The 27,339-nt window shown below is 40.1% G+C and overlaps 2 protein-coding genes across 2 annotated transcripts in view; both read right to left on the bottom strand.

Moving 5' to 3' along the window:
• mlf1 (myeloid leukemia factor 1) overlaps positions 1–8,511 on the bottom strand; it is a 44,067-nt gene extending 35,556 nt beyond the window's left edge. The window contains exon 1 of the mRNA XM_043702119.1: positions 8,221–8,511. Within this exon, the coding sequence (XP_043558054.1) occupies positions 8,221–8,255 (35 nt within the window). The 5' untranslated portion in view covers positions 8,256–8,511. The remainder of the gene's footprint in view (positions 1–8,220) is intronic.
• An 8,893-nt stretch (positions 8,512–17,404) lies between these two features.
• The window catches only part of LOC122556362 (serine/Arginine-related protein 53-like), a 434,162-nt gene continuing 424,227 nt past the window's right edge, over positions 17,405–27,339 (bottom strand). Inside the window, exons 6-8 of the mRNA XM_043702996.1 lie at positions 25,901–26,004; positions 23,268–23,411; positions 17,405–17,646 (exon numbers count right to left, since the gene is read on the bottom strand). Of these exons, the coding sequence (XP_043558931.1) occupies positions 17,548–17,646; positions 23,268–23,411; positions 25,901–26,004 (347 nt within the window). The 3' untranslated portion in view covers positions 17,405–17,547. The remainder of the gene's footprint in view (positions 17,647–23,267; positions 23,412–25,900; positions 26,005–27,339) is intronic.

Genomic DNA, 27,339 nt, shown 5'->3' with positions numbered 1-27,339 from the left:
ATTTTATATAATTTTCCTTTTAATTTTTAATTGTTTCTTACCTCTTGAGCTGTCCATTACTATTTTGTTTTCAGCAAGTTCTTGTCCCTTGTATAAATAAGTTCTGTGAACATTAAATTCCTTTTTGAATATCTCCCACTGTTGTCATTTATCTAATAATAAATTTGCTCAATTTACTATGGTTACTCTCCATTTCATCTCACCCTTAACAACATCTTGAATCTTAGCAGATATTTCATACTTTTCCCTTTAATTTATGATCACTGTTCGACAAATATTGACGTACCTTCAGTAATCATGCTAAATTTAATATCGGTAGGTACCTTATTGGTTCTAGAGCTGATTAAAAAAACTATCCCACACACAATTAAGAAATTCACTGCGTTTCCTGATACATGCTTGTCCCAATCAATATGTAAGTTAAAATCAAACATTAAAACCACTCTAATCTTGCCACATACACGTCCAACCTCTGTACTAATACAATTTATTACTTCATGGTCATTGCCAGAAAAACCTACACATAATTCCTTAATGGTTTTAAGTCCTTTTCTACGTTTCAATTCTATCCATAAAATCTGCACTACGTTTATTTCAATGTCATAATCTCTCATTATGAAAAAATATTTCACCCTTAATCAGTAAGGCTGCACATATAAAATTTGCAATGTAGATTTCATGAAGACTTGGGAAAAAAAGAAAAAAAAGTGAAGTACCCTCTCTAGACAAGTAGTTGCTAGGAAGCAAAATCATTTTCATAGAAACATAGAATCCCTACAGTGCAGCATCAACTTTCCCAACAGCATCCCATTCAGATACACAAGAGAAAAAAAACAAAGTTATAGATATTTTAACACAAATATCAAAACAGAGTTACAACCTGTTTCCCAACACCATCCATTACAGAGTCTTAATCCCAGATAAACATCACTCCATTTCAGCTTCTCCAATCTTTACTTAACTGATGTTTGAGCTGTCATCATTCAAAGTTCTTTTCCTGCAGTTTTTCCTGAAATTCTCTCTTCTCGCCTTGCTCTTTCCCACTGCGACTAATGCAGCGGAAGTTATAGTGGTGCTTTCATTGGCAGTTTTACAATCAGTTGCACAATCCTTAGATTTGCAGATTGGTTGAGATTTTGTAGTTCTGACTTTTTAGGGATTCTATTAACCAAGGTGAATAGGAATTGCTCTTCTTTCAAGAGGCCCAGCTAGCTGCTCCATTATACTATCTCAAACAGACTACCTTTACACACAGATTTACAAAGGTGGGGCTGTCACAAACACAAAAGTTAACGAAAACACTGCCTGTCCTGAACTAGACAGATAATAGCGAAGGACAATAATTTGGGGGGAGAAGTTAATTGATACAGAGTTTCGTTCTGAGGTCAGAATTAAACATTGTTTATTAATTTCACAAAGGACAGCCGTGAATGTTAACACTTGGTATCTTGTTTATACAGATTCGCTGATGTTAAGGCAAATATTCTTAATTATCTTACCCTCCCTGCCTGTCTATTTTCCGGTATACAGCAAATGTGTTCTATAATTCAAAATTAAATTTTAATCTAAATGTTTAAGGAAAGGCTGTAAACTTTCTCATCCCCACTCCATTCAATCTCTGCTCAATTCAGACCTCACTCACTCATCCTATCCATGACCTGGACTTGTCCACCTGGCCCAGATGTGGGTAGCCAAAGTGTAAAAGCAATGATAATGATGGAGGATACTGGGAAACATTTTGTCAACAAGGCTCAATCACTAAAAGTTTATGAAACATAGAGTGATGGAGGACAGAAGTGGTCGGCAGAGCTCAAACAGCAGAGACTGGCATCTAGACTCTAGAAATGCACATCTGTTTTATACAGATATATGATCTAACTAGTAATTAGCAAAAAAAAAGAACTGTATGACTGTTAAACAAGCTTGCTCACATCCCTCTCAGGAGTTCAAGAGTTGTGAAATGTGTTCCCCCAGACATCAAAGTATTCAACTCTTGAACAAACTCAATTTAAGATAAGCAAGTATTTGTCATGAAAGAAAACTGCATAGTCACAGTTTTAACAGGATGCATTTAACAGGTCTTGCATATGATATGAGCTCAATATCAATAAATGTACAAAAATAAATATACATGAACAATTATTAAAAGGTCCCATTTCAATTTATTAGACTTTCTTTCTTCTCTTACCAATACCCAATTCCGAAATTAAAACAGTGGGTAATGATTTGCATTAACGCTGAAGATAAGAGGCTAAATTAGTTAGGTTAAAATTAAAGTGCATGATCCTCTCGAAATGAGTGCTGTAGTTATGCTCAACCTTTTAAACAATGTAACAGTAACAATCTGTTTAAGTATATGAATTACGGTACAGAGCGGGGAGATAAGAGGTACTGACAGTTCAGTCAGAACGGTTGAGTTACCATGGAAACCAGCAGACCCAAATCTAAAGGTGGAGATAACATGAGCCAGCATGTATTGAGTTGTAAACATGTGCTGAACGTTCAGTATTTTTGAGAATTTCTTTTGGTTCCTAAGATAACTTTCTCATTTGCATATTCTCAAATGAAGATCTTTAAGTGCTTGATATTCACAGACTTGAGAGTGGTAATATTTCACGATTTTCATCACATCCTGGCATTGTCAACAGGTACTTCTAGGCTAAATCGCCAGTACTGGTTTGAACATTTACATCAACGGACAAGCAAGTACATTTACTTAATTACAAGTTAGATAAGGGGTCCAAGCTCAGGTCAGAACTGTGTGGTCCATTTGAGGATTCAGACCAAAAAATGAGTTTGTGAGTGAAGTAATTAAAGATGGTGCATGGTAAATATGGAGATTGTATTATGTTCAGAGTAAACCAGGAGAATAAATGAAAGGCCATTAGGAATAAGAATGATTGCAGGGTAAATCAGGAGAGATCTTTTCCAATATGAAAGAGGATCAAACTAAACTCCACTCAAGACAAACTGAAATTCAGAGTGTGGACCTAAGATATAAATATTGTTACACATGGAGTGCCATTAGTTTGGCTGCGCATGGGCTGAGACATAGCCAAATATTGTCAAAGCTGTCTGATCTGTGCAAAGTATAATATGGGAAACCCAATAAAATTAAGTTAGTCAATCAGTCTAAACCAAAGGGCTGTAATCACAATGAAGAGGTTTGTTGAACAAAACATTTTTAAAAATTCATCCATGGGTCATGGGTGTCACTAGCTGGCCATCATCTTCTGTCTATCCCTCGTTGCCCTTGAGAAGGTGATGGTGAGCTGTCATCTTGAACTGCTGCAGCCCACGTTCTGTAAGCTGATTCACAATCCTGTTAGAAAGGTAATTCCAGCATTTGACCCAACAATACCGAAAGAACTGCAATATACTTCCAAGTTAAGACAGTGAGTAGCTTGAAGGGGAACTTTCAGGTGGTGGCCTTCCCATGTACCTGTTGCTCTTGTCCTTCGAGATGGAAAGTCATACTGAAAGACCTTTGGTGAATTTCTGCAGTGCATCTTGTAGATAGTACACACTTCTGCGACTGACGATCGGTGATGGACTATTGGATGTGGTGCCAATCAGACGTGTTGCTTCGTCCTGGATGGTGTCAAGCTTGAGTGTTGTGGAGCTGCACTCACACAAGCAAATGTAGAGTATTCCATCACACCCCTGACTTGTGCCTTGTAGATAGAGTCATAGACTCGTACAGCATAAAAACAGTCCCTTCAGTCCAACTAGTCCACGCCAACCATGTTTCCAAACTAGTCCTACTTGCCTGCATTTGGCTCATATCCCTCCATACCTTTCCCATCATGTACCTATCCAAACATCTTTTATATGTTGTAAACTGTATTTGCATCCACCACTTCCTCTGGCAGTTCATTCTACACATGAACCACTCTCTATGTAAAAAGGTTGCCCCTCACATTCTTTTTAAAACTTTCTCCTCTCCCCTTAAAAATATGGCACCTATTTTTGAACAAGCTTTGGAGAGTCACGAGGCAAGTTACTCACCACAGTATTGCTAGCCTCTGACCTGCTCTTGCAGCTACTGTATTTATAGAGGCCTAGAGATGTACAGCACCCTTCGATCCAACTCATCTATGTCGCCCAGATATTCTAAATTAATCTAGTCCCGTTTGCCAGCACTTGGTCTATATCTCACTAAATCCTCCCTATTCATATACCCATCCTTTTAAATATTAGAATTGTACCAGCCTCCACCACTTTCTCTGGTAGTTCATTCCATGCATGCACCACTCATACAGTCAGAAATGTACAGCATGGAAACAGATTCTTTGGTCCAACCCATCCATGCCAACCAGATATCCCAACCCAATCTAGTTCTACTTGCAGCACCCAACCCGTATCCCTCCAAACCCTTCCTATTCATATACCCATCCAAATGCCTCTTAAATGTTGCAATTTTTCCAGCCTCCACCACTTCCTCTGGCAGCTCATTCCATACATGTACCACCCTCTGTGTGAGAAAGTTTCCCCGTGAGTCTCTTTTATATCTTACCCCTCTCACCCTAAACCTATGCCCTCTAGTTGTGGACTCCCCGATCCCAGGGAAAAGACTTTGCCTATTTTTCATATCCATGCCCCTCATAATTTTGTAAACCTCTATAAGGTCACCCAGGAAAAACTCCAGGGAAAACAGCCCCAGCCTGTTCAGCCTCTCCCTATAGCTTAAATCCTCCAACCGCTGGCAACATCCTTGTAAATCTTTTCTGAACCCTTTCAAGTTTCACAACATCTTTCTGATAGAAAGGAGACCAGAACTGCACGCAGTATTTCAACAGTCACCCCTCAGCCTCCGACGCTCCTGCATGAAAAAGTTGCCCCTCAGATCCCTTTTAAATCTTTCCCCAATCATCTCAGTTTTGGACTCTCCTTTTCTGGGGAAAAGACCTTGGCAAATCACTGTATCCATGCCGCTCATGATTTTATAAACTTCCACGGCAAGTCTAGTTCAGTTTCTGGTCAATGGTAAACTCCAGAATGTTGACAGCAGGTGATTGAGTTAATGTAAAGGGACGGTGGTTAGATTAGCTCTTACTGGAGATGTTCATTGCCTAGCATTGGGAGGGGCGTGAATGCTACTTGCCATTTGTCAATTCAAGCCTGGATATTGTCCAGATTTTGTTGCATTTGAACATCAACTGCTTTAGTATCTGAGAAGTTGAGAATGGTGCTGAAAATTTGTGCAATCAATCATTAACGAACATACCACACTGACCCGATGATGGAGGGAAGGTCATTGTTTAAGCAGCTGAAGATGGCTAGGCTTATGACACTACCTTGAGGAACTCCTATAGAGATGTCCTGGAGCTGAAGTGAATGACCCCCAGCAACCACAACCATGTTCCTTCTGGCAGGTATGATTCCAACTCATGGAGAGTTTGCCCTAATTCCCTTTGTTCCAGTTTTGCTAGGGATCCTTGAGGTCACACTCATTCAAATACAGCTTTGATGTTAGGGATTGTTAGTTCCAGAGATGAGATGATATTCATCTCATTCGTCCATGTTTGAATTAAGACTGTAATGAGGTCAAGAGCTGTCAAGCATTAACAAGGGGTAAGCTGCAGACGAACCTAGCCAATAGCACAGTTAGAGTATCAGATGACTTGGATAGTAATTGAGTCAACATTACAAGAATGCATTATAACTGGTGGAAACAAGGAGAGTGGCAGCAATCTTTGCATTTTGTTTTCTCCTGGTCAGTCTTTGTATTTGCTGATATCAGAGACTGATAGTCTCCCAGATGGAACAGATGGTAATGCTGCCTGCATGGAATACAGAATAGAAATGTTTCTCCCTGGGAACATGGAAATTAAAAGCATTTCTGAAGATATTGCTCTCTCATGATATGGCAATTATGGGTCATTAAACTTCTTGCTGAATTTTGACTTCTATAATAATAGCCTATGTAGGCATATTATTACAACGCAGAGATCAGTGAAACTGACAAGCTCAATAAAAGGATTGAGTTAACATGAAGTTAGCAGACCAAAGACTGAATGCTAAGATAACAAGTCTGAGAATGATAAATGTGCACTTAGAACGTTACAAAGTCCCAACGTTTCTTCTTCCTCAGACAGCTGAGAAAATTTGGGATGACAGCGAATACCCTTGCCAACTTTTATAGGTGTGCCATCGAGAGCATTCTGTCTGGATGTATCACTACCTGGTATGGCAACTGTACCATTCAAGATCGGAGATGGTTAGAGAGAGTGGTGAACTCAGCCCGGACAATCACAAAAGACAACCTCCCATCTATAGAATCCATCTACCAGGCCTGCTGTCAAGAAAAGGTCGCCAGCATTCTCAAAGATCCATCCCACCCTGGCAATGCTTCTTTTACAACCTCTTCCATCGGGGAGAAGGTACAGAAGCCTGAACACATGCACCAGCTGGTTTTGCAACAGTTTCTACCCTGCTGTTGACAGAATACTGAATGGACTCACAAACTCTTAACACTTGTGTTTTTGTTTTTGCTGTTTACCTATTATTTACTATCTATGCTACTTAACTCTGCAGTCTGCCTGTATTGCTCGCAAGGCAAAGCTTTTCACTGTGCCACGGTACACATGACAATAAACTTAATTCAATAGAACTCCATCTTGAAGTTCTTTGTGCAACTAGGATGATCTTTTCCCTTTCTTAAGCTTGAATAAGACCCCTACTTGTTTGATGCAGACTTGAAAATGGTCACAATAGTGTTTTTTCTAAAAGCCATTGTTCTCTGCTCTCAGCATGGTCCCACCTTAATCCATAAACCTGCTCCGCTCCCAACATTACCAATCTCCAATTTCAGTCACAGCTGGCCCCAATCTCTGTGCTTCATCACCACCCTGTTGCCTCATGCCACTTAGCCCTAGTCTCTGCCACCCTAAACCCTCTCCTGAAGGTCAGTCATCTCAGCTCTAGGACATCTCTGCAGGAATCGCTCAGGGTAGTATCCTAGGCCCAACCATCTTCAGCTGCTTCATTGATGACCATCATAGCGTCAAAAGTGGGGATGTTCGCTAATGATTGCACAATGTTCAACACCATTTGCGATTCCTCAGATACTGAAGTAGTCCATATTCAAGTGCAACAAAATCTGGACAATATCCAGGCTTAGACTGAGAAGTAATATTCACACCACACAAATGACAGGCTATGACCATCATAAATAAGAGACAATTTAACCACTGGCCCATGACATTCAATGGTGTTGCCAACACTGAATCCTCCACTATAAACATCTTGGGGGGAGTTATCTTGACCAGAAACTCAACAGGAGTCACCACATACAGCAGCTACAAAAGCAGGCCAGAGTCTAGGAATATCAAGCCAAGTAACACACCCCTTGCCCTCCCCCACATGTGGCCTGCAGCGGGTGAAGAAGGCAGCTCACCTCCACCTTCTTGAGCGTAATCAGGGATAAGCAATAAATGCAGGTCAACCAGCGACACCCATCTCCCACAGAAACGAATAAAAAAGTAATTCAATTCCTTCTTGAATGTCTTCATTGAACCTGCCTTGATGCAGTGGGCGCCAATGTGCTATCAGAAGAAGTTTCATGTGCTGAAGAAAGGTCACTGGACACGAAATGTTAACTCTGCTTTCTCTCCACAGACAGTGTCATTCTGGACGTGTTTTCCAGCAATTTCTGATTTTGCATCACATGTGGTCCATTATTGTTTTCTGCAACTCCCTTAGACCTGCATCCTTTTTGCTCTCCAGACTTCCTATATATTAATTCTTTCTCCATCTACATGGTTCAGATAGCTCTCAGCTCTATTCCCTGGTCGTGACAACTACCTCTATCAAATCTAGAAAGGAACGTACAGGATGTGTAAAGGAGGTACTCCAGCTGACATGGGACATAGAACAGTAGAAGCCCTTTGGCCCTCGATGTTGTGCTGTCCTTTTATCCGAGTCTTAAGATCAAACTAACCTACATACCCTTCATGTTTATCCAAGAGTCGCTTGCATGTAGGTAAAAACAATTACTGCAGATGCTGGAAACCAGAGTCTAGGTCAGAGTGGTGCTGAAAAAGCACAGCAGGTCAGGCGGTTCGGACAAAAGCCCTTCATCAGGAATAGACAGGAATAAACGTCGATTTTCCTGCTCCTCAGACGCTGCCTGACCTGCTGTGCTTTTCCAGCACCGCTCTGATCTAGTCGCTTACATGTCCCTCATGTATCTAAGTAAATATTGTAACCCAAGCTTACGCGAAGAACGGATCTTCCTCTATCTCACGGAACATGGTCCAGGGAAGGGGACCTTCACCGCTGCTGCCCCTGCCGCCCGGCTCCGCACTGTCTCTCAGCCGCTTTTAAATCTGGCGATGCGCATTCGCACGTTCAGACACCTCAGCCTCCTCCAGGTCGCCTACAGTCACCCATCCAACCCTCCCAACCGCCCTCCCTCCAGGGAACTAAGCCCCTGCCTCTTTTGACTGACTCTCGGGGAAACTTCCTGAGCTGGACCACTTTTTGTTTTAACGGACAACGCCAACGTCACCATGGCAACACTCACACAGTGACTCGCAGCATGATTGGTGGAAGTCCGTCCCCTGCCATAATAGTCACCGCGGCAACCTCCAATCACAGGCGCGGGCGCCGCCGTATCACAAACAGAGGGCGATGACATCAGCTGTGCAGCGGTGAGCATGCGCGTTTGGCTCACCGGAGGAAGTGATAATTGTTTTTCCCCAATTTGCTGATCAAAGTCCTCACTGTCTCCGAGCTATCCTGGGAATAAATGCTGTACGATCTAAACTCTAATATGAACGCATTTCACTAAATGGTAACCAAAATAATATTTCAGAATATGTTGAATATATAGTGACATAAAGTGCAGTGATTTTATTATCGAACATAACGGCTCATCTTGAAAATGAAAATATGCAATATTTTTCAGATCGGACAAAACTTACAATTAATGCAATTTCCCTGCGTGACTTGTCATTACCTTAATTCAACCTGATATTGTGCATTGTAAAATGGGAAAGTTGTATCCCCACCATTGCAAAGGTGGCAATACTTTAAAACAATGAGTGATGACACTGGAGAACACTGTTTCGAGTGCAGCAACTGGATACCTGGCCAGATTCTGTTATGTTGGAAGTCTCCAATTTGAATACTCCTGTGGTGCATTAGTAATGTCCCTATTTCTGGGCCAGAACATTGCAGTCCTGCTTGTTCTGGAGATGTATCAAAACACGTTTAAACAGGATGGTTAAAATAAGTACAATTTCCACAAGGTATATCCATCTGTGCCATTATTTTAACTCATGACAAAGTTATCAAGTGAACTACGTGACAGCTCAAAGATCTAACAAAGTAAATCAGTTGGGCAGGAAACATATGCCTGATTCGGAGTTAATGTCCAGGTACAAGTGTCAATCTATGTAAATGCTACACCATCTTCTTTTGATGTGCTATCTCACCATGGAAGCAAAGTGACTAAACCCAATACTGTCAATGAATTCAACTGCTGGAGGGACTATGTCATACTAGTGGCAACATTGGAAAAGGGGAAAGTGAAGACTGTAGATGCAGGAGATCAGAGTCAAAAGGTGTGGCGCTGGAAAAGCAGGTCAGGCAGCATCTGAGCACAGGAGAGTTGACATTTCAGGCTTAAGCCATCATCAGGAATGTGTGTGTGTGTGGGGGGGGGAAGGAGGCTGTGAGATAATGAAGTGAATGTTGATGCTGTGTGGTTGAAGGGTCCCAAGGTGGAAGAGGAGGCGTCTTCCTCCACACGTCAGGTAGCTTGGATTTGGCGGTGGATGAGGCCCAGAATTTGCATGTCCTTGGCAAAGTTGGAGGGGGAGTTGGAGTGGTTGGCCACAGGGCGGTGGGGTTGTTTGGTGCATGTGTCCCAGAGATGTTCCCTGAAACATTCCGCAAGTTGGCGTCCTGTCTCCTTGATGTAGAGGAGACCACATCAAGAGCAATGGACACAGTTGATGAGGTGTTTGGATGTGCAGGAAAATCTCTGCCGGATGTGAAACGATCGTTTGGGGCTCGGGCGGAGGTGAGGGGGAGATGTGGGCACATGCTTTACACCTCTTGTGGTGGCAAGGGACGGGAGCGGGTGAGGAGGGTGTGTTGGTGGGGAGGGAGGAATTAATAAGGGAGTCAGGGAAGGAATTGGCCTTGTGGAATGCAGATATGGGTGGGGAGGGAAATGTATCTCTGGTGATCAGGTCTGATTGTAGGTGGCAGAAATGGCAGAGGATAATGCACTGTATCCAGAAAATAGTGGGGTGGAAAGTGAGGACCAGGGAGGTTCTGTCCTTGTTGCCGTTGGAGGGATGAGGTTCAAGGGCAAAGGTGTAGGAAGTGGAGGAGATGCATTGGAGGGTATTGTTGATCACGTGGGATGGGAAATTGGGGTCCATGAAATGGGAGGCCATCTGGGATGTGTGGGAATGGAATGTCTCCTCCTGCGAACAGCAACGGCAGAAGTGGAGGAATTGGGACTAAGGGACTGTGTTTTTACGGGGGGAGGGGTGTGGAAGGAAGTATAGTCTAGGTAGCTGTGGGTGTCGATGGGTTTGAAATAGTGTTAAGTCAATTGCTGGAGATGAAAACAGAGAGGTCCAAGAAGGGGTCCAAGATGGTCCGGTGAACTTAAGATCAGGATGGAAGGTGTTGGTGTAGTTGGTGAACTGTTCAACCTCCTCGTGGGAGTATGAGGTGGCGCCGATACAGTCTTCAGTGTAGCAGAGGAAAAGGTGGGAGATGGTGGCAGTGTATCTGCAGAAGATGGACTGTTCCACGAGTCCTATGACAAGGCATGCAGAGCTGCAGCCCATGTTGGTGCCCATGGCTACCCTTTGGTCTGAAGGAAGTGGGAGGATTTGAAGGAGAAGTTGTTGTGGATGCTGCCCCATCTGCTGTGCTTTTCCAGTGCCACACTTTACAACATTGGAAAAGAAATGCAACCAAAGCCTTGTTTGCTGAACATGACATTCATTATAGTACCAAAATATACTTATCACTAATAAAAAAAAATGGTGGAAGAAGTTTACAAATTAATCAGTGATCAGGTACATTTATCTACTAGATAAATGTATATTACTCAGGAAAATATTCATGGTACAGAAGAAGGCCACTAGGCCCAATCTTTCAGTGCTAGGTCAGAGAAAGAACTTACCAGCAAAATCACATTTTCCAGCTTTGGGTTCTAGAGCTATATGTTTGAATAAACCTTGAAGACAATAAAAACACAAAATATATTTTGGAAAATTGTTAAGCTGCTGAGATAAATGTAGAACAAAAGACCATCACAGTATTTAGTGGAAAGAACAAAACGTGATTTGCATTTGTATAAAGGTGCCATACTCCTTTCAGACCATCAGGTTGCCCTCCCATTAGAGAGAGGTGACTGGCGGTGATTTAATCTGTGGGTCAGCCCGCCTCGGGTAAGGGGAGAGGTTGTAAAAGAAAGTCCTTAACCTTAGCCGCTGTGGGAATTGAACCTACTGTAGGCATGACTCTGCATTGCAAACCAGCTGTCCAGCCAACTGAGTTAATAGTCCCCTAGTGGCATTTCCATAATGCTTTTTGTAATCTCAAGATGTACCAAAATACTTTGCCAATTAAGGATTTTTTGATGTGTAACCTCCATTGTAACATAGAAAAAAAGGCAATCTATTCTTGCACAAACAGCAATGTGATTATGACTGGATAATGTTTTCTTTTAATAGTTTTGGTTGTGGGATAAAAAATACCCAGGACAAAAGAAAGAATTCTCCTCCTCGTCCTTCATAACATTTTTATTGTTCATCTGAGAATGCAGTTTGATATTTCATCAGAAAGATGGCACCTCTGATAGCATATCTTTATCTTGGAATTGCCCTGAAAGTATTAGCCTGGATTTTGCTGCTTAAGTGTCCAGAACTGGCTCTGGCTAAGCAATGAGTGGTCATCCGAAGGGTACTGCAAAATGGCTGGAACATTATGAGGACCAGACACTATGTAAATAAAATTATAAATTTGCCCAAAATTGACAAGCCTCTGTCACAGCTTGCCAGATTTAGTCTATCTAGCTGTCAAGATAAATCTGATGCGAGAAGAGATTGATATCGTGGTGGGGGAGAAGGGGTCCATTCTGTGTATGCTACCATCCATATTTTTCAAATGTTCAGGATTATTCAGGAGCTTCCATGATCTAGTTGTGTAAAGGGGGTCGGGGTTTTCTAGTCTAACAAGAGGAGCCTTGACTAACTATCCAATACTATCGCCCTTCTTGAATCAGGCATCACATTAGCAAATTTTCAATCTGCTGGAACCTTCCCAGAATCCTGAGAGTTCTGGAATATTTCAACCAATGCGTCATCATCTCTGCAGCCATTTCTTTTTTAAAACCTTTGGATGCAGGCTATTGTGTCTTGGCAACTTGCCTGCATTAAGTCCCATTAATTGGTCAAATACTTTGTTACTGTTACAAGACCTTTCCTCTTATTAGCACCTTGTTTATCTGTTATCTTTGGCAGATTATAATGAATTTCACCACGAGGCTAATTACAAGATACCGGTTTGAATTGTATGCGGTTTCCCAGTTAATTAATCAGTTAATTTCCCAGTTGTATACTCCAAGGAATGGATACTTACTTCTGCTATTCTCTTCCTGTTTATATACCTGTATAAGCTCTTGCTGTTTGTTTTATATTTCTTTCCAATATACTTTCAAATTTCTTCCTCTTTATTAGCTTTTCAGTTATTTGCTGATGGTTCCTAAAAGAACTTGTACTTTTGATTGGATATCTCCCTTTCTCCCTTTGTTAACTGTGGGTGGCTCATCTTTCTCATAGAGTCCCTCTCCACTGGAATCAATTGTTGCTGAGCATGATGATATATCTACTTAAATATCTGTCACTGCTTATCCACTGACTTTGACCTGACTCAATTATCCCAGCCTTCTTTAGACGACTCTTTCTCCATACTCCTGTAAAAGCCCTTATTTAAGCTGAGGACACTGGTTAGAGATATGAATTGCTCTCATTCAAACTGAATTTGAAATTTTGTCAGGTTTTGAGAACTACCCCTGGAGGATCCTCTTACTCATCCTATCTCATTGCACATTACTCGAACTACAGAGCTGACTGATCATACTAATGGCATTTCTGGGTTTTATTGTAAGTCCCAAATTCTCTTTGCTTCTTTAAATGAACAAAATAATTTCCATCCTCACTTCTTTTAGTTAAAATTCGTCACTTTCGTGTGACTTGTATGAGGTGGTTTCACCAGACCATTAACATTGTATCTTCCCATTTCTGCTGTATGGCCAATTGTCTCATTTGTGCCATGAATGTTACTAGAAAGTAATGCTTTCCAAGAGTTTTTTTAGTGCTTCCAACAGTGTGTGTCTTTCTAAAAAAATTCTCCTGTCAAAACCAGAAGCCTGTTGATACTAGATACTTTTGCACAAACTAATAACTTAAATGATAGCACAGTTTCAGGAGTTTCTAGTTGGAATTTATATAGTTTTGTGTAACCTACTCAATCTTATATATTTTTCTTTGGAATTATCTTTTCTTTTCCAAAATTTGACAAAATCTGTCCATGCTACATAACCAGTTAGTAAATCATCTTACTGATAAATTTTATCCATGAAAATCAATAATTTATCCAAACTGTCACCTGTATTTAAATCAGGCAACAATTCTGAAAATAAACTTTGCTAGTTTAAAAATAAGGGGGTGCCCATTTAAAACAGAAATGGGGAAACAGTTTTTCTCTGAGATTTGAGATGCTTTAGAATTCCCTCCCTCAAAAGGCAGAAGATTAAAAAAATCATTACTGATTTTTAAGATAGATTCTTGATTACCAAAGAAATGAAAGATTATCGAGGATATGCAGGAATGTCGAGTTGAGGTTAAAATCAGATCAGCCATGATCTTATTGAATGGTAGAGCAGGCTCGAAGGGCTAAGTAGCCTACTCTTATTTCTTGTTTGCATGCTACTTCTCTTGCTGCTACATAATATTGAACGTGATGATACTTTTCCTTGGTCCTTCCTTGGCAAGATAATAACCACACTTACCATATTCGACCATATGTCATAATGCTCATTTTCAGAAAACAGGAGCGTAATTATACCTTGATATTTTACGATTAGTTTCAGCCATCTCTTTGAAGTTTTCTCCAAATTATTCTTTGGTTAGAATATTAATTAATGTTCAATCTTAGACATGCAAACGGCTAATGATTCTGTTAACAGAAGTTAAATGTACACACCACAAACTAGACCACACTGATCACTTACTTGCCATATTAGTACATCCAGTTCTCATCCAATTATTGGTTAACAGATAACAATCACCAGTTTCCTGATTCCATTAGGTCTCCGCTACATTAATTTCTACATTTACCTACGAGCTTATTTGCCAATAAACTTGCCCTAACAATAATTTATGTTTCATTATTCCCACTGAGGTGCTAGTATCTGGGCTGATGGATGATGCAAGTGGCATTGCTAATGTTTCCTCTAAGGTTTCAGAACTCTCTTCCTCAGAGGTCAAGGTGGTGGCAGCTGCTGGTTTCTCTGGGATCATCGCTATCCCACTGGCACCTACCTGCAAGGCACAAGACAGAGAAGGAGTTGTGGCCAATGGTTCCAAGTAGTTGTGCAACAGATGACAATGACAACTTGGTGAATGCGAAAGTTGTATTGGAATGAAGAATGTTATTTACTCAGTTGGTGAGACATGAACCCGGCATTCTCTCCTTTTGGTGGGTGAGAAAAAAACAGAAATTGAGAGATAGCAAAAAGAAGGCGAGGTACTCAGCCTGGCAGAGCTGTTAAGATTATTAACTTTCTTTTGGTTCTTGTGGACTGTGGATGGTGACCTCAGACCAGACTCCCAGGTTCTGGTGTTATGGCTTGCTCTGTCAGTCCTCCAGGAAGAGGACAGCCTTCCTTCAGACTCCATATCCACTCGACTTCCAGGTCCCTGTCGCAGAATTGCAGCGTCATCTTCCCCTTCTCCAAAACCTTCAAAACAACTGTCCATCAAAGAGCAGGTTGGCCTTGGAATGCCTGTGAGTCCATCAGAGTGCTCAGCAGCATTTTAAAGATGGCTTGGGCGGGATGCTGGTCTTTCAGCAGATATCTGGTAAATAGTAGTTAATGAGATGGGTTTGTTAAGATGTGGTGAGAGATCTTGATAGACCTTGCAGAGTGAAATGCTCCACAAGACTCATTGAAACTGACATGGCCATTAAAAAAAGATTCAGATCCTCATTTGTCCTCTGAATGGTGTACAACATGGAGGAGAGCTGATACATCGGTTGAGGGAGTGGTGGGGCTGTAAGTGGTAATCAACAGCAGGCTTCCTTGCCCATGTTTATTGGTCAGAGTATTGAGTACAGAAGTTGGGAGGTCATGTTGCGGCTGTACAGGATATTGGCTAGGCCACTGTTGGAATATTGCGTGCAATTCTGGTCTCCTTCCTATTGGAAAGATGTTGTTAAACTTGAAAGGGTTCAGAAATGATTTACAAAGATGTTGCCAGGGTTGGAGGATTTGAGATATAGGGAAAGGTTGAACAGGCTGGGGCTGTTTTCCCTGGAGTGTCGGAAGCTGAGGGGTGTCCTTATAGAGGTTTACAAAATTATGAGGGGCATGGATAGGATAAATAGGCAAAGTCTTTTCCCTGGGGTCGGGGAGTCCGGAACTAGAGGGCATAGGTTTAGGGTGAGAGGGGAAAGATATCAAAGAGACCTAAGGGATAACTTTTTCACGCAGAGGGTGGTACGTGTATGGAATGAGCTGCCAGAGGATGTGGTGGAGGCTGGTATAATTGCAACATTTAAGAGGCATTTGGATGGGTATATGAATAGGAAGGGTTGGAGGGATATGGGCTGGTTGCTGGCAGGTGGGACTAGATTGGGTTGGGATATGTGGTCGGCATGGACAGGTTGGACCGAAGGGTCTGTTTCCATGCTGTACATCTCGACGACTCTATGTTTGACCTCATGCCATTAAACCTCATGGGGCCCAGAGTTGAGGAGGAGGAGGTCTCCCAAGGCAATTCCTTCCAGACTGCATACGACTGCTTCACCACTTCTAATGGTTCTGTTCTACCAGAGGAATAGGCCATAACCAGTGATGGTGAAAATGGTGTCTGGGACACAGACTATAGAGTATGACTTTGTGAAATGACCACATTATGTTGCCGCTTGACTAGTCTATCTCCCAATTTTGGTATAAACCTTGAGGACCTGGCAGGGTTGATAGGGCTGAGTTTGCGTTGGTTGGTTTTGGTACCTTGGACAATGTTGAGTAGTCCATCCAGTTTCTTTCTTCTCTTTTGCACTGGTTAAATACAACTGAGTGAGAGGAAATATTTTTTCATCCAGAGGCTGATGGAAATCTGGAACTTACTGCTTGTAAGGGTTGGTAGAGGTGGAAACCCTGATAATATTTAAGAAGTATTTAGATGTGCCCTTGTGATGCCAACACATAAAAGACTATGGTCAAGGGATGGAAATAGGATTAGCTTAACTAGGTGGTTGTTTTTGACCAGCAGAGGCTGGCTTTTCTCTGTGCTGTAAATCTCTGTGATTATAAAGTCCTAGAAAGGGGGGTGGTGACCCAGTGGCATCATTGCTGGACTACTGATCCAACAACCCAACAATCTGTGGAGTTGGGTTCAAATGCTGCCATGGAGGATGGTGGGATTTGCATTTAATAAAAACCTGGAATTAAAAGTCATAACTAAATTAAAATAGCCATGAAACCATTGTTAGGAAAAATCCATCTGGTTCAATAATGCCCTATAGGGAAGGAAACTGTTGTCACCTGGTCTGGTCTACACGTGATTCCAGACCCACAACAATGTAGTTGACTCTCGATGCCCTCTGCATAATGAATACTGGCCTGAATTATTTAGGAAAGCAATGTTAGTATTCAGACAAGCAGTAGCAGTTTTTTGGGGCAGCAAAGTGGCTCAGTGGTAAGCACTGTTGCCTCACAGTACTAGGGACCCGGTTACAATCCCACCCTCAGGCGATAGTCTGTGCAGAGATTGCACATTTTTTCCGTGTCTATGTGGGTCCCCTCTGGTTGCTCTGGTTTCGTCCCACAGTCCAAAGATGTGCAGCTTGGTTGAAATGGCCTTGCTAAATTGCTCTGTAATGTCCAGGGACGTGCAGGCTAGCTGGATTAGCCATGGGAAATGCAGGGTTACAGGGCTGGGGGTGGATGGGATGCTCTTGGGATGGCAGTTGTGAACTTGATGGACCAAATAGCCTGCTTCCACACTGGAGGGATTCTAAGCAAGAATTTAAGTTTCTGAATTGTTATGAGCAAGTTACTCACTTTATCAATAAGACACAATGTAATGTGACAAATTTGAAAATGCTGTGCATATGCAAATTATTTCATTCAAGACAGTTATTGCTAATACAAATTAGGTAGTTTATTAAATCAGAGAGCCTCAACTTATGAATACACTTAATGGAAATTCATAAAACAATGAAATACACTAATTTCACAATGAACGTTTTGGCTGATGGATTAATCATTTAAGAAAAATAAATTCAAAATCCAGGCACTGGGCTTCCCATCAATTTCTCCTGCCGCAGCGTGATTAACCTCTTGAACCACTTTTCTTCAGCTTCTTTCTTATCCAGGAACAACTGTAGCAAGAACAGAATCAAGTGCAGGGATGAATTCTAACAATGTATTGTCATTGCTTAAGTCAACTTTCTTTATCCATTTTTAGTTGCTTCTGATTACTGATTTTTATTTTTTAAAGTGCAATTGCAAGAAAATGCAAAGTAATACAACTGATCTGTCATAAAAGTTTTGTGGTTGGCTGATAGTGTGAACAATCTCCTAAGTGTGGAATGGGAATCTGAATTCCAACTCTTGGATGGAAACAAAAATGATTTAACTGCCCTCCTTCCCAAGTTGAGGCATGACAATGGTGTCTTAAGAAAGAGAAGTTATATATAAATCAACATGTCAGAAAGCTTAATTTCTTGAAGAACAAGAATATGATTTTCCTTATGATTAATTATGAAATTAACAAAATGTTCATTTTCTAAGTTCACAATGTAGCAAACGTATGTTAGGAATAGCCATTATAACTAGAATATGTGAAAATGGTTCTTGTTATTTTTAAAGCTTTGAAACAGTGTCATTATAAAACATTTATTATTTTTGTTATATCCAGTGGATTTGACACTAAAACTAATTGCTATTCACAAAAAGTCAAAATGACTAACCTATCCTCTATAACTATCCTCTATAATATGGAGTTCTCCAGTCACATAAGCTTTATGGATACAAGCTTCACGATGTGTCAGGCGTGTCAAGGTTGCATTGTCAGACATCAGTAGTTAGCAATAGACTAATGTGGTCTCCCAGAATCCTTCACAGCTTGGGGTAAGCAGCATCAGGTGGATGGAGGAGAAAGGAGTATGGGAAGCAATGGGCAAAGTCTAAAGAACAACTTTGTTTTTAATAGTTCAATAGGTGAACTATTTTAAATAGTCACTGAGCAAAAGTAGAGCTATTAAAGCATTTTAATTATGTGTTTGGGGCAATCATCTTATTTGGAAGAAACTGGAGCCTGATTAACTTAGTGCACACCTTGTGCAAGTTTCTGAATCCCCTTCGTGCTCAAGTAAAAGCAAAATTTCTGTAGAAGAGTTATTGATCTCAAAACGTTAACACAATGTTTCTTCTCCACAAATGCTGATGGATCTGCTGAGTTTCTCCATCACTTTCTGCTTTTATACCCACTTTGTGCTCACTGTCCATAATGGGGCACAATGAATGCCTCAGATAATCTTCCTGGCTGCACATACCTGCAGTCAACTTTTCATATTGTCCACCTTCATTCGCATTTACAATAAAATAATATGAATGCTGATGAAATGAGAAAAACATTGTTGGCGTCAAAGTGTTGATGAGATCAGGGTAACATTATTACTGTAGAAGGATGCGCGTCTCGACACAGACATATGATTTCAAACTTCTCCTATTATTCATCATCAAGAGAACAGCAAGTGTAAGTTAAACCTTGCTCCCATTTTTCGTGTTCTTGCATGATCTACTCAGAAGGTTTATAAACTTGGACCCTATTAACTGCCTAGCTTAATGGCAAGTTAGGTAGGAACCATTATCAATACTTATTAAAATTTTGAATGACAGGTTCGATTTAGCAAGTTAGACCTCTTGTTGAGCATGTCCAAGATGTAAATGATTTCAAAGATTTCCTTGTTATACATAAACCCACAAAAACAATTTGACTTCTGTGCATGTTACTGTCCCGACTGTCTTGGCTGCTTTTGTATGATCCTAGAAAATGATCCAATATTTCTAGGTAGGTTAGCAGTTGCAGTGGATGACTGTTTCAGGGTTTTTCCTATGTCTACAGTCAGCTCAAAGTTACTAACCAATTTGAGGGCATAGGTCTCAAAAAACAACTTCAGACAATATGGGGATTGTGCTATCAGCCATATTCTGCACTGCACTGAGCCAACTGAACCAACTGTCTGCTTGACATTGATTAATTTTCATTAATGCTGTCTTTGCAATATGATATACTATTGCACTTTTTCAAGCAAAATATTAACTGCTCATCACAAACGTGAGTCTAAATTCAGACAAGCACTATCCAAGATGATTTGCCAGAAAGCAGGAAAAGAAAGTTAGGGAAAAGATATTTAAATGGTTTATGTAACCAATGGCCCATCTGCCAATACCAATCTTTGCTTTACTGAAGTCAAAAGTTAGTACCATTACTTCTCTACATACCTTCAGAACTCAGTTTTGATGCCCATCATTTCTAGGTTATTTTAAAAAGCACTTCAAAAATGTAGCGGAAAAAGCATAAAGGGATTTTGATCCAATTTCAAGTTTGTTTTTGCCAATTAAGAATGCCTAAAGTGAAGCTATCAACTGATGTACAATTTGGACACATAACCCAATGAAAACAACAGAGTATATATCCAGTGACTGAAATTAGACTGGGTGGTTTTAGTGTATTGGTAAAATACTCCTACTTGCTTATTTTGACTAAGTTGTTGATAACTACTTAATTAAGGTATTGTGATATTATAAATAAAAATTTACATGAATATAATAATTTATGAATTAGAAGTTGGTGCATGATGGAAATTCAAACCTCAAATATCTATGTTCTGAATTTGAGAGTTTAGAAAACAGTTATGTTTTAAAATATCTCTTTTAATTTAAGGTAAAAAAGTGTCCTGAAAAGGAGGATGGTGACCAGACTTATATCCATTCAAATTTAGAAGAGGAAGAGGTGAATAGATTGAAACATACAACATCCTGAGGAGCCTTGACAGGGTAGATGTGGAGAGGATGCTTTCTTTTATGGATGAATCTAGAACAAGGGGTTAATGTTCAACATTAAGAGGTTGTCCAACAGAATTAAGGTAAATCTTTTGCTCATAAAATTGTGTCTTAGTCAAACTCTCTTCCTGAAACAGGATTGAAAGCAGAGTCTTTGAATATTTTTAGGGAACATTCTTGTTAAGCAAGAAGGGAAAGCTTATCAGTGGTCTGCGGATTTGAGGTTACAATCAGATCAGCCAGAATCTTATTAAATGAAAGAGCAAGCTCGAGGGAGTGACTGCATGGTGGCTCAATGGTTCGCACTGCTGCCTCATAGCACCAGCGACCCAGGTTCGATTCCAAGCTCGGGCGACCGCCTGTGTGGATCTTACACATTCTCCTCATGTCCATGTGGGTTTCCTCCGGGTGATTTGGTTTCCTCCCACAATCCAAAGATGTGCAGTTTCATGGATTGGTCATGCTAAATTGCCCCATGGTGTCCAGGGTTGTGCAGGTTAGGTGGACTAGCCTTGGGAAATGCAGGGTTACAGGGACAAGGTGGGATGCTCTTTGGAGGGGCAGTGTTGACTAGATGGGCCAAATTGCCTACTTCCACACTGTAGGGATCCTATGAATTTTCGTATTCTGCCTGTAGATAAGACCATGTGATTCATAACTGAAACTTAAAGGAAAATCGAGTGACAGTTTATACACTTTCACAATATGTCACTGACTCAAGGGAGAGCAGATTGACTCCTACGTTTCTGTTATCAGTGTCAGTTACAGAGACACAGTGGTGTCAGTCTGTTCTCCCTGTGGCAACTGACAGCCACACAATGGGTTCTGTCAGTTCTCCCCTGGGTCTGTAACAGAGACAGAATGTAGTCAGTCTGTTCATCACTGGGTCTCTAACAGACACAAATGCTGACAAATGGGACTAGATTATCTTAGGATATCTGGTCAACAAAGACAAGTTGTACTAAAGGGTTTGTTTCTATGCTGTAAGTCTCTATGACTCTATAGTAGAGGGACAAGTTGTCTTCGGACACTGAGACACACAACACAAAGGAGTTACTGCTGTGGGGAACAAGTAGCAGCCACTCTGGCAAAAGCTACAGAAAAAACTTTATTTTATTTCAGCTACTTAGAAAGATGCAAGTAAGAACTCATCTTTTATTTGAAGAGATGAGAATTCTAGAGATTTACCAAACAAAACGTTAGTTTGGGCATGTTTAAAAAACAGTGAAATTTCTTTCAATGGAGTTTGATATGGAAAATACAATCTGCTTATAATCTGGAAGGAGTTTGGAATTTATGCATGCTGGGAGCATGCATGAAGTAAAAACATGTGAAAGCATTTTGTCATATGAGGTAGTTTAATGTGAAGTAGTTTAGTTTTAGTTTGGTGTATTAGTTTCCTTTTAACTAATGTTAATTTTAGTTTGTTAGAGTAAAAGTCTTAAAACACGAAGAGACAAAGGACTGGAGAATGGCAAATATGGTTCCACTTTTCAAAAAGGATGATAGAGATGAACCAGGGAAATTACAGACCAGTGAGCCTCATGTCAATGATAGTGAAACTATTGGAGAAAGTTCTGAAGGAGAGAATTATATCCACTTGGAAAGACATGAGTTAAGTAGGGATAGTCAGCATGGCTTTATCAGAGGAAGGTCATGCCTAACAAATTTATCAGAATTGCTCAAAAACGTGATCTGGTGTGTGGATGAGGGAAGTTGTTGTTTATATGGATTTTAGCAAATGTTTTGACAAGATTCCACATGGGAAACTGATTGAGAAGGTTAAGACATGTGGAATTCAGGGAAACGTGGCAAGATGGATTAGAAACTGACTTAGCAATAGGACAAAAAGGATAGTGCTAGAAGACTATTTGTGTGATTGAAGCCAATGTCCAGCGGTGTACCACAAGTATCAGCACTGGGACCCTTATTGTTTGCTATACACATAAAAGATATAGATTAAAATGTGGGGGATAATGTTAAGAAAGTTCACAGACCACACCAAGAATGGTGGGGTAGTTAATAGTGAAGAAGATGGTTGTAGGTTGCAGGAAAATATAGAGGGCTTTTCAAATGGGCAGAGAAGTGGCAGATGGTTTTTAACACTGATAAGTGTGAGATGATGGCAGGACAATGGGTAGCTTACAGGAACAAAGGAATCTTGGGGTAATTATTCACAGATTCCTAAAGTTGGCAAAGCATGTGAATAGAATAGTTAAGGAGGCATATGGGATACTTGCTTTCATCGGTTGTGGCAAAGAGTTTAAGAGGCAGGAGGTGATGTTGAAGTTGGTTCGGGTACAGCTGGAGTACTATGTGCACTTCTGGTCACCCCACTACAGGAAGGATGTAATGTGAGAGGGTACGAAGAAGTTCACCAGGATGTTGCCTGGAATAGCGAAATTGAGCTATAAGGAGAGACTAGATAGGCTTGGTTTGCTTTTTTTACAGCAGAGAAGATTGAGGGGGAACATGATTGAGGTATATAAGATTATGCAGGGTATAGGTAGGCTGAATAGAGAGTAGCTGTTTCCCTTGGGTGAGGGTTGAATCACAGATGGGCATGGTTTTATGGTAAGGGGCAGGGTGTGGTGGAAATCTAGAATGGCCTGCCTGGGAAGGTAGTGAAGGCCAAGCTTTAAAAAATATTTGGATGAGCACTTCAAGTGTCATAACATTCAAGGACATGGGACAAGTGCAAGGAATTGGGATTAGTGCACCTTTTGTGGTAATTATTGTAATGCCAAAATCAATGGGCCTTTTCTGTGCTGTGTGACTCTAATTCCCTGCAGCAAAACAAATAACACACCTGGTGATAGCTATGAATACTAAGTTACAATTGGTTCAGTTTGTTGTATTTCGTTGCTTGTTATTACCAAATCATAAATTAAGTAGCCATTGCAAATTTATGTTTTAGTCAGAAAATGCTTACACTTGGATGAGCCAATGAGTCATCATCTTGATACTTGATTGTAGAAGGAATGTAATCAAGCTCTTGCTTGATTTCAATATTAAAATCAGTTGTTCTGTTGCTCAGCACATTGGATTCATGCTTGGTTTCAGGAGGTTCTTGTGCCTTAGCAATGGAAAAATAAAAACAAACAATAATTATCCAAATTTATGGTGCAAATTAATAATTTTTAAATATATCAACTCCTATTCATTAGCAATATGCATAAAGTTTGGTGTGGAAAAGCAGTTTCTGCTTGACAAATAAACAATGCAGAACAATTTATGGCACAATATTCCATATTTGTGCAATTGATTTGTGCAATTTACCATGTTTTTCCCAAAACATTCTGTAAATGAAGCATATTACATTGTCCTAAATTAAATTCTAGCACATTGTTACAGATGTGCAATAAATGCTGGCAAAGCCAGTAATGCCACATTCTATGAGAATAAAAATAAAACACCCTTTCATTTTTGCTCGTCTCTACTGGTATTTGATTTAATAAGACACTAGCAGAAGAATTTAGAAGAATCACCAGCAAAATGTAAAGTTTTCTACATTATGTAGAACATTAGTATGAATAATAATTTGTACAGTATATTTAAATTTGACTTTATAATAGTAATACATGATCACACCAAACCAGCTATAATTTTGCATGCCAAATTTCTAAATTTAGAAATGTCCCAGAACTACTGTCTTCTTTCAAATCATAAAACACTTGTACTGCCCAGACTGCTGTTGATTTATTTGTCCCTTCTGGCAAAAGTACCTCAGCCATATCCAAATTATCTATTTTTTAAAAAGAGGCCATTGTTCTGTTGTAATTTTGCCTGCCACCCTCTAATTTTCATCTTTATTTGAACAGAAAAGGAAGTGCTGGATAAATTCAGCAGGCCTGGCAACATCTGTCGACAGAAACACAGAATTAACATTTCAAGTCCAGTCACCCTTCATCAGAACCCCTTGTATTTTGAGATACATTTGATTTGTCCTGGTATCTCATAAACTTTAATCTTATCAAACTTTCTCATATCTCTCCTCCATTCATATTTAGTTCATCCAGTGCCTTAGCTACTACCTCTTTTACAATAACTTCAACAGAATCTTCTTCATTCATGAAGTAACTGTGAAGTTAAAATCCTGAATTCCAACCCTAATGGCATTGTGGGTGTACTGACAGCATATGGAATGCAGCAGTTCAAGGCAGCAGCTCTTAAAGGGAACCTTCTTAAAGGGAACACGGGACAAACAATAACTGCTAGCTAGCCAGCGATGCCCACATTCCACAAGAGAATAAAACACAATACTCATTTTGTACTTCAACCATGTCCCATGCCTCCAAGCATAAATTCATTTTTTGATCTTTAATTAGCCTTGTATCACCATAAATGTTATTTTTATGTTAGCTGCCAAACTCTTCCCACGTCCTCTATTTGTTTCTCTTTTTCTCTTTCTCTATTTCTTTTTTCCTCTTAATTTTCCATATTCAGCCTAGTTCTCTTGTATCATCAACCTGACATCTTGTACGTCAGTCACAGAAAATAAGCATGTAGGTGCAGCAAACTGTTAGGAAGGGGATTCAATGTTGGCCTTCATTGCAAGGGATTTTGAACACAGGAGCATATCTTGCGGTGAAAAAACTTGATGAGAAAACACTTGGATTATTGGGTGTATTTTTGATCCTTAACTAAGGAAAGGTATACTTGTAGCAAAGAAATTTCAGAGATTAGAATAGCTTCCCTTCAATATGGAAACAGGCCATTTGGCCCAACCAGTCCACACCAACCCTCCAAAGATTAACCCACCCAGACACATTCCCTTACCCTATATTTACCCTGACTAATGCGCCTAACATTATGGCAATTTAGCGTGACGTGAACTGCACATCTTTTGATTGTGGGAGGAAGCCAGAGCACCTGGAGGAAACCCATGCAGATACGGGGAGAATGCGCAAACACCACACAGTCGCCCGAGGTGGGAATTGAACCCGGGTCCCTGGCGCTGTGAGGCAGCAGTGCTAACCACTGAGCCACCGTGCCGCTCACATGGTTGGCCAAGCTGAATCCTAGGAAAACAGGAGGCCTCAGGCATTTACAATCTATGTTAACAAATACAAGGACCAAATATAATCTATTTAAGATTCATTCAGAGAATTCTCTACCACAAAAAGACAATGGATGTTTAGCGATCGTGTGTTTTCAAGATCAAGATCGTAGACTTTTTGACTCTGAGGTAATCAAATTGATCTTACTAACTGGTAGAGAAAGATCATGAGACCACGTCATCTGTTCCTCCTCTGTTTCTTAACTCTTTATCTGGCTGTAACTGAAGCTAGTGTGCTTGATGTTGACATTGGCTGCTTCAAATAGAAATTGTTCCATTCACTAGCACTCTCCAAAGAGAGTGATGTTAACCTAAAATTAAAAATGGAACATTTTTCTACTGGTTCTCTGCTTGATTGGTTTTCCACTGGAATGTGTTTATTTTCATTTTAAATAACAAACCTTACAATTGTACTCAGCAAAAAAAAATGAACTGCAATTGTAAGTGCCTCTTTAAAATATTTGACTAAATACTGAGGATAAACTTACATAAAAGTTAATACTCACCTTTTTTACATCTCTGCCAGATCTAAAGGTTTGTTGGATAAAGAAATCACTTTCAATAGCTTCAATACTTTTTACTCGCTTCACCTGTTCTTCAATGGTATATTCTGAAAAAAAAAGTGCAAGACTTACATATCTTTATTTAAAAAACTAATCCTGTAATTTTTTGATTGATTGATTGATTGATTCATTGTTGTCACATGTATCACTTTCAAAACTATCTTACAAAGTTATTGTATTGGCTGCTGTGACTAGCCAATAATATTGCTGTATGAAGTTACACAGACAATCTCATTCAATATAGAACACGTTTGTAAAAGGATGAAAACTGAAATCAAGAGGGCTAATTTTGTACAATTAGAAAAAAATGTCTGGCTTGGGTGGTTGGGAAACAAGTATTCCTGGTTAAAATGGCAAATGAGCAAAAGTAAATTTTGTGGGGGCAAAACACATGGGTAAAAACACAAATTATAATAAGACACATTCTTATAAGAATGAAAGAAAGAACATTCAAAGCAAGTTATTTGCAGAACTGAAGTAATTGTTATTGAAATTAAATAGAAAACATGGCTTATGATAAATAGCAGGCTCATGTAAAGCAGAATGCAAAAAGCGCATAAGATAGCTCAGAAAGAAAATAAAAGGGACAAAGAGAATGTATAACAAAAGATTAGTGGGTATCATATGGGAACACTAATTTTTTTTTAATAAACAAAGAGTTATAATTGTGAAAGGAATGACTGAATTGATTAGGGACGGAAAAGAAAATCTTTTAGATGAGGCAGAGGATATGGCTAAGGTACTACAATACAAAAGTAGATGATGCTGTTAATGTCACAGTAAAGGAAGCGGGGTTGGATAAATTGGGGTAAGAAAGCAGTAGATATTGAGGTGTTATCCAAAAGGCTGGTATCACTCTCAAAAGTAGAAAAGCCATCCAGTCCAGATGGAACACTTGTTGCTGAAGGAAGTTGTGGGGGAAGTATTGAAGCTTTGGCCAAAATCTCCAGATATAACAGTGGACATAAGAGTTGCAAATGTTACATTGCTGTTAAAAAAAAAAGGAATTATTCAGTCTATAGGCCAGTTAAGATAATGGTGGTGGTGAGAGAATTTTTTTAAAGATCACAGGCCATGGGAGAATTGATCAGCACTTGAAACAACATAGCCTAATAAATAAAAATGGCAAATCATGTTCAATAAGCTTGATTTGAATTAGATTACTTACAGTGTGGAAACAGGCCCTTCGGCCCAACAAGTCCACACCGACCCGCCGAAGCGCAACCCACCCAGACCTCTACATGTACCCCTTTTTACCTAACACTACAGACAATTTAGTATGGCCAATTCACCTGACCTGCACATCTTTGGACTGTGGGAGGAAACCGGAGCACCCGGAGGAAACCCACGCAGACACGGGGAGAATGTGCAAACTCCACACA

This window comes from Chiloscyllium plagiosum, chromosome 13, assembly GCF_004010195.1.
Source record: "Chiloscyllium plagiosum isolate BGI_BamShark_2017 chromosome 13, ASM401019v2, whole genome shotgun sequence".
Classification (NCBI taxonomy): domain Eukaryota; kingdom Metazoa; phylum Chordata; class Chondrichthyes; order Orectolobiformes; family Hemiscylliidae; genus Chiloscyllium; species Chiloscyllium plagiosum.
This window is presented reverse-complemented; position numbering and strand designations above follow the sequence as displayed.